The sequence below is a fragment of the Pelodiscus sinensis genome, chromosome 8 (assembly GCF_052426305.1).
Source record: "Pelodiscus sinensis isolate ZL-2025 chromosome 8, ASM5242630v1, whole genome shotgun sequence".
In the NCBI taxonomy this organism is placed as follows: Eukaryota; Metazoa; Chordata; order Testudines; family Trionychidae; genus Pelodiscus; species Pelodiscus sinensis.
The window spans coordinates 44,974,733-44,986,771 of NC_143059.1; the positions used below are offsets into that span (position 1 = coordinate 44,974,733).

Consider the following 12,039-nt stretch of genomic DNA (forward strand, 5'->3'; position numbering starts at 1 on the left):
GGGTGTCACAAGGAGGAAGGCGAAAATTTGTTCCTCTTGGTTTCTGAGGACAGGACAAGGAGTAATGGGCTTAAAGTGCAGCAGGGGAGGTTTAGATTGGACATTAGGAAAAAATTCCTAACTGTCAGGGTGGTCAAATATTGGAATAAATTGCCAAGGGAGGTGGTGGAATCTCCCTCTCTGGAGATATTTAAGAACAGGTTAGATAGACATCTGTCAGGGATGGTGTAGGTGGAGCTTGGTCCTGCCTTGAGGGCGGGGGGCTGGACTCGATGACCTCTCGAGGTCCCTTCCAGTCCTATTATTCTATGATTCTATGATTCTATGAAAAACAGCCAACAATAACTAGCAATAAAAGCCTTGATAGTAGACAGGGTACTATTGCTGTAAGGAGCTGGTGGCTCTCTCTTACATGAGAACCCTATAACCTTTGGAAGTTGCCCCTCCTTAGTTTGGAGGTCTTCAGTTTGCAGTATATTGACTTGGTCTACAACGGAAAAAAGCCCAAATCAAGCTCCTGAATCCATAAATAACTTTGACAGGGGAAGGGAAAGGGTGTTTGGGGTTTATCATTCTGATCCAGATTTGTATGTTGTGCCTCGGGGTGATCTCCAGTTTAGCCTTTCATTATATTGGTTTTCTCTTGCTAATAATAGTTTATAGAGGGGAGCCAATAGAATTGCTGGGCCCCTGGTCAAAGTGGGTAAGGGGGGGCAGCTCTGTGCTCTCAGAAGGGGCAGGGATAGAGACAGCACTGTGCCCTCCTCCCACTCAAAGCATGCCCCCTAGGGCTCTGGCGGCGATTTATAGGACCCGAGGTTCCAGCCGTGGCCTCTGCCACAGTAGCAGCCAGGAGCCTCAGACACTTTTGAATTGTTGGGCTCCAGGGCAGTTGCCCTCTTTGCCCCCACCCGAATTGGTGAGCCTGAGTTTATATACCAGAGTGTACAATGCTGGTTTGATAACAAATAATGATTTATATATTTGTAATGCTTCATGTCGCTGTATTTAGATGCTAAGACAAGAAGAACCATAAAAGCTAATGAATAAAATTTTAATTTCTCCACTCGTACTGTAGTACTGTCCTCCCAAAAAGCACACATCTGTTTTCAATTACATCAACATCAGCTGTTGGCCTGATGACATAGAACAGGGTAACTATGCTATTAGCATACTAGCATATCCTCCTGTTCACACCAGACTACTTTCTAGCACCATTTTCTAGCTACAAAGATAATATAGTTATTGCTTATCAAAGGTAATATATATTATATATAAAAACATTACAAACATTATTAAGGTTGCAAAGTTAACCATTCCAAAGTTAGGAATGGCAGAATTAAGGTTGTCTGTGCATATGCATTATAATACAGTACTTATTTACAAGATGAGGTATAAGTTTTTAGTCACTTAATATAATTAGTCAATATTTTGTTTTCTCCTCATTTTTCTATGAACAGACCTCAGTCTTACTTACTGCACACTATTTATACCCTGCTCTGAAAACAGAATTATTATAATTTCCTTATGGCTTTCCTATGGTGCTCAGTGCTATAGTATCCAAGTACTATAAAAACACCCTGTGAGATAAGGTGGCACTATTATTATGCCCATTTTGTAAGGAGGAAGAAGTCAAAATAATCAATTAATTTTGGGTGCCCAAATTGAGACACCTATAATCTGATTCTTCAGTGTACTTAGCGTTATACAGTGCTTCATAGATTGTAAGCACAGCTCCCGTTGACTTCAGTTGCAGGCTTGAGTGCTCAGCACTTCTGCAAATCAGATCTGAGTGCTTCAAATGAGGTACCCAGAAAACAAAGTACACACCATTAGTTAACATCTGTGAAAAGTTTAGTTTAAATGACAGTATCACACAGGAATACTATGGCAGAGCCAGGTGCACCGATAGCCTCTCTGGGCCCTGGGCAAGGTGTGTGGAGGGACTGGCTCTGTGTTACCAGAAAGGGTGGGGCCTCAGGCAGAAGGGCTGGGGCTGCTCCTCCTCCCTGCCAGCCCTTAGAGCTGTCTGCAGCATAGTGTGGCACTCCCGCACAATTTAAAGGGCCTGGGGCTATGGCTGCCACCAATGCTGGGGCAACTGCTCCTTTTGCCCCCCCCCCCCCATCAGCAGGCCTGGGCAGAGCAAAGGATAGAATCCAGTTCCCAAGGCACCATTCCACTATATCACCCATGTACATCATCCTTTCTCTTTCTGTAAACTTCTGCCTCATTCAGAGTATGCTTTCCAACCGCTACAACTCATTGGGCACGGGTCCCACAGACAACAACCTCCTTCACTGTATTTACTGATTAATCCTCAGACCAGATCCATCCTATGCATTAAATCAGGTGTTTGTCCTATGTTAGTACTGGGATGTGATCCAGTAATTAAAGACTGTATCTCAATGCAAACACCTATTGGGGGCTGAATTACGGTTGCACAGGCAGCCTTAATTCTGACATTTCCTAACTTCTGTGTGCTTGACTTTGCAATCTTAAGAATGTCTTTTTAACATAGTTTTTTGTGTGTAATAACCTTGAGCTTTTAAAAAGAAACTGAAAATAATTACACTATATGACATTATACCAGCATGGGTCATCGGCAGGGTTGGAATCTTTGGATTCACTCCACTGTCCTCTGTCATCTGTCCCTGGCTCCTTGTTTCAATCCCATTCTCCTCATTTAGCCAGTCCAAGTCTCCCTCAGAATTCTCATCCCAATTTCAGTCTCCTTGCCCAGAAAGTCTTAGTCTTGTCTCTTTAGAATCCCCATCTCATATCTCCTCCCTCATCCCACTCTCCGTGCCAGCCAATTTAAATTGCCCCACTTCTGGTTCCTCATGTGATCTTTCTCTCCCTCAGCCCAAACTCAAATCATCCACCCATCCATTCGTGCTCCTCAATCCGACTGCCTTCTAGTCCCAATCTTTCTCCCCAGACACCTCATTGAATTTTGAGATTTGCATCCATCCTAGGGATGTAACCAGTTAATCTTACTGGGCGATGCTTACTGGTAACAAGTAAACCAGTGGCCTGGCCGGGCTGGAGCAGCCCAATCAGTGCCCATTCAGCCTCCCCTTAAAATACCTAAAATTTCCCTCTCCAGCTCCCAGTGTTCTTACCCATGCAAGCTCAGTCCCTTTCACTTCCCAGGCTTTGTCCACTTTCCCACTAGCTGCAGTTTCCTCACAAACACAGCTCCTAGTATAAGACTCTGCCTCTAGCATCCAATGTCCTTGCTACATCAGTCCCACCCCCATTTGCCCACCCCTCTCTGTCAGCCTCTAGTCCCAGTCTCCCTGTAAACTCCTTGTCCTAATCTACTGCCCTGCAGGCAAAGTTTGTGTCATCTCTGCATGTGAATCAGACTGCTTCCTCCTCCATGGAGCCTGGGCACCAGGGTTTGGGGCTGGTGTACTGTGATCACAGGGGTCAGCACCTATGTTCTCAATTCAGGTCCCAAGACCAAGAATTGCCAGTAGCAGCGCAAAGCTGCAATTGCAGGGGAAGTTCTGCTATAGCCAGGACTGGAGCATGTCCAAAGCAAATGCAATCTTTGTGTAATTTAGCTGCTAAAATTGAAAAAGTCTCTCCTGAGTGTTTGCAAACTCAAGATTTTTCAAAGACTTGGCCAAATTTAGGCTGCTTTTCTTGAGGACAGTAAAATGCACTTCTCTGACAAATGTCTATTCCCTGCCAAATGTCAAGGACACAATTCAAAGCAGGAGGATGCCAGAAAAGGCTCAACATTTTTTTTAACAGGCAATTCAACAATTTTCCCTAGCTTTGCTGTTGGAAATGGCTGAACAGTTTTGGCTCAAATTTTAGCACGTTGTATATATATAGATAAAATTCAGCAAAGTTATATATAAATGAAAATAGGGTCTTATACCAAGAAGTGTGAAATAACCTTGATAGTTTTACCATCGGTGCCTATAACGAGGTGTCATATTACCTGCTCTTAGAGACTAGAGATTCTTTATTCTAGGAGCAGTCTATGTCATTGATGCTAGTGATAGAGACTGGATTTCAATATGTAATATGTATTAATAATTCATGTAGTCATAAATACTGAGGTCAAACCTGAAAATTAATGCAATGTATGTTATAGCATGTCATAATGTAAACTGAACCTAATCAGATAGCTGCCATTAATACTTAAGAGAACTAACATTTCTTATAAGATTGAATTAATATTTGTGAAATTCTGTGATGATCTATATCCTAGTAACAAATTCATCTGCATTTCCCCCTCCCTCTCGGCCAGGTACATAGCTAATGAAATACACTTGGAGATTTACACACTATTGGTCTTCTGTTATCATACTCAATCAATAAGAACAATTTAGAGCAGTGGCAACCTCTTCATGCATACTTCCGTTGTCCCTAGGGATCAATATATGCAGTATCACAGCTGGCTGGTGAGAACTAACGAGATTATGATAACAAAAAGGCATGCTTTCCAAATTTTTTTCTCAGATTGTGCCAAAACATCACACTTTTGTGTCCACCACAATGGGAAAAAATACAAGTTACGCATACAACAGCACTATGCATGATTTTATAGGACTCTACTACATATGCATTATATTGTGTGTCTGACTTTTTCCCTTAATTTTAGTTTTCTTTTGTGAATACTTTTTTCCCTTTCTTCACAGCAGCTGTACCAGACATGAGAGTTGAGCTCTCTTTTCTCGAAATGGAGTCATAGATATTTAGAAATGACTCAAAAGTTTCCTACGATTTCTCCAGAATATAACTGTAATTTAAAAAATTCTTGGTCTTGGTTTGTTTATGGTAGATATTTAATCACTGCTAAAATTCAATTCGGGGCACATGATCAGATTTACACATTTATTTAAAAACCCAAATTTATTACCAGTCTTGCTAAGTATTCTATGATTCTAACCATACAGGAGATTATAAAAATGCTTTCAATTTCTTTTAATCCTTTCTGATACTTATCTTTCACTTGAGCACTGAAATTAGACCAATCACTTTCACATTTTGTACAAGTCAGTTTTCAGTTGGTGTCAAAGTTTCAAAGCCAAGATTTATTTATTTTTGTATGGTAAATTTTTTTAAGTTTACTCAGGTTTAGTCAGTGCAGAAAAATAGCTATATGCTGAAGTTCTACAAACAAATACAGGTTAAACCTTTCTAGTTTGGCACTCTCTGGTCCAGCAACTTTCATGATCCAGCATGCTGTTAGTTAGCTGGACATCCACTTATCATGGATCTGGCCAAGTAACCCATGGTCCTGTAAAGTTTATTTACAGCCACCAGCCCTGTCTCTCAGTGTTCTGTGCTGTTATTTAGCTCTCATTTACCTCTAAATGTCTTCTAAGAGCCCAAAAGCTTCAGAGGGGTAGCCAAGTTAGTCTGCACAGGATAAACTTGAAAAACAACAAAAATCTGGTAGTACTTTAAGACTAACAAAACATGTAGATGCCATCTACATGTTTTGTTAGTCTTTAAAGTGCTACCAGATTTTTGTTGTTTTTTAAGTTTATTCTAAGAGCCCAGTAAGCAGAGGAAGTGTTGGTAATGCTGCTAGACAATACTGGCCTCCTGTGTTTTGGCAAATTCTCTGGTTTGGCACCCATCAGGTACCAAGGGTGCTGGACTAGAGAGATTCAACCTGTACATGTTATAAAGCACTCTAGTTTATTACAGTATTCTGAAATCAACTATACAAATATGGGACTAGTTGAATCCTCATGATGGCATTTTACAGATAACTAACAGTATCCAACCTATAAGCGGTCACTGTTCATACTAGTAACGGATGGGATACAGGAAGTGCTGCAAAACTTTATGGCAGGAACTAAATACATACATGTATAAATATATACACAACCCCACACACTCTCCCTCTTGCACTAATAACAATTACATTTTAGCCATCAAGTTAAACAAATGGAGAATATATGTATCTTACCTGGGTGGAAATGAGATGTCCAGTTCATACAATCTGTCTTTAAAGACTGACAGCTCTTTGTCAAATTCTAAAAGCTATAAAAATAGAATAGAATTAAATATCTTGTTTTCTTTATCCATCTGCAATATTTTTTGTTTATACTGTATTATTTAATGATCACATACTTTAGTAATATATCTTATTTGGAGCGTACATCCTTAAAAAGAAATGTCAGTACTAGGTCAATGTAAAACACTTCAATGTTCTGATGAAAAGATGAAAAAGGTACTCGATCAAAACAAACAAATAAGCCAATTCTTCATGATCTCAGTAAAACAGGCAACTTTTGCTCTTTAAACAGAACTACCTAGTATATATTTACTATTTCAAGATTATTTTAGATTTTCAAATTTCAGTAGCAATCTTTTTCTGAGATAAATCTGATTAACACCTTTAAAAATGCATAACAAATTGATATACTAATCAAGCCACAAAACACATCAGTAAAAGTACAGCAGATCTTTAGCCCAGATAAGAAGGTAGAGCAAACAAGGATGTGCAAATCATTCCTCCTAAAAAAAAAGCAAGTAATATTTTTGCATAGTTATTTTTGTGTAGCATAGAATAGATGGCATAAAAGGGTGTGTGAATAGGAAGAATACTGCTCTTATGTGGCAGTCGAAATGGAGCACCAGAGGCAGATAATTACGGGACACATTAATAAACCTAGGCTTAATGTCCTTCATAAATAAATTAATTCCTTGCCATATTTATTTTCCTTTAAACCACTGCAAATAAAATAATATCTGTAATCTTTTGTTCATAGACTTATTATTAAACTTATTAATAAAAGTCAATGGCAATATTCTATATCAAATCAATGATCATTCTGATGGACGTAAGCAACCTTGTTTCAGAACTAGGTAAAAGAAACTCAATCTGCACTGTTACTGACTATCACTCTGAGTAAGTGCCACTTTCTATTTTGATGAGCTTGCCATCAAAATAGCACCCTTTATGATGGCTGTGTTTACCCACTGTTCACTAATAATTAATCATGTCCCATCTCACAGCTGTGCTGATAGCATTGTATGAATGGCAGAGATTCTGAAGGAAATTAGATTGTGCCCCTCTTTCCTCTCTGCAACCTCATAAATCATTCCTGAAATGTGCAATTAGCAGCTACTTGTTCACATTAATTATCTGTGTGAAAAGCAGCTACCTGAACCACCTGCATTGCTGATTAGCTACCTCCCTATGGCCCACCTCTTTTTCCTTTGGTGCTGCCTAGAATCAGTTTACATATCTGTCTATGTGTATGCATGTGCACACAAAAGCATTAGTAACTCCATGTTTTCATGTGTCTAGTCATCACTTTGTCCAATGATGTGTCAAGAAACATTTTACAACAAATGCCATTTTGATAAACTTTGTGCAACTTTAAAAAATTTGAATAAATCTCTAGCCACGCTGTTATCCATTTTTATATATGATTTTTGGAAGAATATTTACAAATACACATGTGTAAATTTACAGTACATACAAAAATATGGGGTCTGAACCTGTAAACTCTGTGCATTGTGGTAAAGCTCTGGCTATGCCCCAGGGTTCTGCGCTTTTGGGGGATAGTGTTTCCGTCAGAGGCTTGCTGTGACCCTCCACACAGCTGCTTCTTTTCTAGAGGCAACGGTCACAGTCTACTGAGCTACACTCATCAAAGGCTAGTCCACAGTTTGGGATGAAAACCGATCCATAGTCCTGGTTTTCCCTTTAAAGGGCAGAGTCTGTGGTGTTGTGCGGAGGGGAACCCACTACTCCAAGTTCTGGACCAGGGACCCTAAGGCAGAGGCAACAAACAGGGTTTCTTCTACTCCCAGTCTGGCAGCTTTTTACCTGGGCCACTTCCCCAAAACAATCCCTCCCAGTACCTTTCCACTGGTGCCTGCTCTTCTATGGCACTTTGTCTTACTCACTGTCCTCAGCTCTTATTGAGAACACCTCTCACTCTCAGATCTTGCACTTCTGCCCTTCCTGCAGGGGGGTCGGTGGGGGGGTAAGGCTTATAAACAAGCCCCACAAGCCTTAATAGGCTGCAGGTGCCCTGATTAGCCTTCTGCTTCTGGCAAACTCTTAACTGGCCCCACACGCTTGCCCGATTATGCTGCACTAAGTTTGGCCCTGTTTACTTAGAGAAGAGGAAACTGTTCACCCAGAGTTCAGCATATCCGCCTTCTGTGAGTGCAGCAGCCAGCTGGTCTGGGTCTGTCATAGCATATTAAGTAACTTTTCTACTATGAGTAGTCTCATTGACTTCATAGGCCTAACTATAAAGGTAAAATTACTCAACGTACATGTTTGCAGGACCAAGCATATACTTAAGTATGTACAGTATGTTATCCATCCATTCATCCACATACACACACAGGTCATGAAAACAAATGTTAACAGCTTTTACTTGCTCTAAAATAGCTGAATCATCAGTGACACGAATTAGTAAATTTTAATCCAATTTAACGAACCAAACCAAACAACACTCTACTCCCCCAAATGATAATCAGAAAATCCTTTCTAAAATGTATGTTTTACAGAATTACATTTTCAATGTTTGTCCAACAAAAACATCATATATGGGAAAAAAAACCTGTCGGGGCAGGGCGGGGGAGAGGTCTGAAGAATACAAAAGCTGAGTAAAATGAACAATGTTAAAATATGTTAAATAATGTCATTGTTTTCAAACATTCTAAACTTTGTATACCCACAGGCTGGCTGACAGGAGAAGGGGAAAGGAGGCAGCTGCCCTGGGGCCTGACATTTCAAAAGGGCCTAGGGCTCCTATTATTGTTGGTGCCACCACAGGAGCAGTAAAAGCCAGAGCCCTGGGCCCTTTAAATCACCACCAGAGCACCAGGCTCCAGGCAACTCAGAGAGCTGAGGGAGGGTGAGAGGCTGTCTTAGTATGCTTGGGTGGCTCTGAGGGCTGGCTGCCCTCAGCCCTGTCCTTTCCAGGAGTGCAGAGTCAGCACCTCACCCCATTACTCAGAGGCATGACAAATATGTCGATCCCCCTGTATATCCAGATTATTTTTGTTATGATATTTGGGAGCTGACTGAAGGTCAAAGTCTAGAAAATGATGTGGTTAGACACATAACCCTAACCCTAACCCCTTCTCAATAATATCAAAGAGATCTCTGGAGTTTTTATGTACTATTGGTGGTTGCTTATTTAGTTATATGCCATGAGCTGCTGACACTGTTGTGACACCCAGGACTGACAATAGGAACAAGACTGCATTGTACACCAGAGGCTCTCTGTATCTCCCAACTTTATACAAGCAGTGTTGCAGCTTTAAAATTAACAATAAAATCAAAAACTAATTACAATGTAGTGGGATGCAAATGAACAACTTGGTTACCAATATTACTAAGATAAGTCTGGGGATTGCTTAGAACAGCTAGGGAAGACCCAACCATTAAAGAAAACTCAGTTTAAAAGGTACATTTTTAATTCAAGGAATTATTTCTGGATTCAGTAATACTTTTCTGTACTTGAATTATGTTAAACAAATTAACCCATTTAATGACATTACATATTTTTCTCAAGACATTTACTAGAGAAATTCCACATTTCTACCACTCTGTCTCTAATATCCAGACCTTTAAGCACCACCAAAATATCAACCAAAAGCAAATAGCTGCTTTGGGTAATCCTAGTCTATATAAGATGACAATAGTATGTTCAACATATTTATGAATTTCTTGTGAGAACGCTACTTGATTTTTTTCTTCTTTTTGTCAAGTGCCAACTGCAGACACAGATGCCTGCAGTGTATATTCCAGATTTTGTAGTGTTTATTTTTTGCAAATTAAAGCTGATTTTTAAGAGTAAACTTGTTTTAAGTGGATTTTTCCTTGAATTATGTAAAGCCTGGTTCCTTTCCAAGTTCTTTGCTCCAAAAAGTAACCTGCCAGTTAATGAAAGACTAGAGTTCAGTAGACTTCAGAAAAAAATTTAAGCACTGTACACCAATGTAATAGCTTATATCCAACCCAATAAGAGAAAAGAATTAGTTTGGAAAAGGGCATCTTTTTGTATTGTGTTTGTACTGTGCCTAGAGCATGACTGGGGGTCCTAGAATCTACTGTAATACACATTATTATTATTATTAGGCACAACCCTCTGAATTCTGAGCACCTTTAATGTCCTTGGAAGAAGGGCCCCCATTTGTGTTTAATTAGTTATCACTGACATTTCAAAAGAATGAACTAGTTATATTGCTGAGCACAGTGATTCTAAGGATGATCAGAACTGTTTTCATATTGTGTATTAAACGGCACCGTGAATAACTTCACTGTGATAACAGTAACGTTTGTTGAAATATAGCTATAGTTCATTCTACAAGTTCTGAAGATGATAAAGACATTCAACTGAAAGCTTGAAAATCAATATATTGTTCCATTTAATTTACCCATTGTAACATCATTCTTGAGAACCAAGCCTTTTCGGTGTTATATGAAATACTAAGGTTAAATGACAATGCTAAGGAGCAATTATAATGGGGTTTCAAGTATTATAGCTGGAGGCTGATGCAGGACTGCATGACACAGGCAGTCAGTTTCATAGACTATTTGGCCTACAAAGTTCACTGAACAGTCTAATATGACTATTTTATCACAAGTTGGATAATACAAACCATTCAGGATAGATAATCTACCCATGTTTCCCTAAACTCTTGCCTACCCACACATATACAAATGGACCTCAGTGCATAAATGCATTCAGTATGCATATATGTACAAAGAGTACATGCACTGATATGTGTGAAATACAGCTCAGATTAGGGATGTTAGCTATTTGGTAACTGAACAGTCGAGTAACTGCATGAACTCTTATTGGCTACTTGACTATTCTATAGACCCCGGCCTGCTGTGGACAGAGGCTGTTTCGTATCAGAGGCAGCAGCATGGGCTGTGGGGGAGGTGGCACTGCAGAGCCAGTACTGGGAGGAACCAGCTTTTAAGCCAGCTCCCCCCAGCACTGGCTCCTGCTCCCAACCCCCTTGCTGCCTCTGATATGGGGGGAGGAGAGGAAGGGGAGGGAAGAAATGCATGTAGATAAGTCTAGGCTTATTGGTTAATTGTACAGTTGATTACATGCTGACATCCCTAGATAAGATTAGAGAACATCACTTTTTTTGAACTGATAGATTTATTTAGATGAGTTTGGATTTATGTAGTTCCATTTAGTTTTCATCTCAAGTTAAAATTCTGAGCTCCTAATCAGTTTTTACATAGTCCTTACTCAGGCTACATACATAAATGGTAAGGAAAAACAACAAGGACTCAAGTGGCACGCTAAAGACTAACAATTTTATTATGGCATAAGCTTTTGTGCGTTGCAACTCACTTTAAGAAGAACAGGCAGGGGAGAAAAGGAGGAGGAGTTGCATTGTATGTAAGAGAGCAGTATGATTCCTCAGAGCTCAGTATATAGAGGGAGAAAAGCCTGTTGAGAGTCTACGGGTTAAGTTTAGAGGTGGAAGCAACAGGGGTGATGTTGTGGTTGGTGTCTGCTCTAGACCGCTGGATCAGGTGGATGCGGTAGATGAGGCTTTCTTCAGACAACTGAGGGAAGCTTCCAGATCACAGGCGCTGGTTCTCATGGGCAGGGTCGGCTTTAAGAAGCGTGGGGCTCGATTCCGGGGGTGGGGCCTGCGCAAGTGCTGCGTGCCCAGGACGGCACTGCGCATGCATCACGCGCTGGGGGGAAAGCACTGCGCATGCATCATGTGCCTAGGAGCAGGGCCCCCTTAGGCACAGGCCCCAATCCAGGGAATCGGCTGAATCGGCCTAAAGCTGGCCCTGCACATGGGGGACTTTAATCACTCTCACATCTGTTGGGAGAACAATACAGCAATACACGGACAATCCAGGAAGTTTTTGGAGAATGCTGGGGATAACTTCTTGGTACAAGTGCTGAAGGAACTGACCAGGGGCCCTGCGCAGCTTGACCTGCTGCTCACAAAAAGGGAGGAACTAGTAGGGGAAGTAGAGGTGGGTGACAGCCTGGGAAGCAGTGAACATGAGATGGTAGATTTCAGGATCCTGAACAAAAGAAG

General features: G+C 40.6%; 1 protein-coding gene across 2 annotated transcripts in view; it reads right to left on the reverse strand.

Annotated features, from left to right (window-relative positions):
• The window catches only part of INPP5A (inositol polyphosphate-5-phosphatase A), a 431,202-nt gene that overhangs the window by 34,294 nt on the left and 384,869 nt on the right, over positions 1 to 12,039 (reverse strand). For both annotated transcript variants that reach the window (XM_075935228.2, XM_075935231.2), the window contains exon 12: positions 5,945 to 6,018. In XM_075935228.2, coding sequence (XP_075791343.2) covers positions 5,945 to 6,018 — 74 coding nt within the window. The remainder of the gene's footprint in view (positions 1 to 5,944; positions 6,019 to 12,039) is intronic.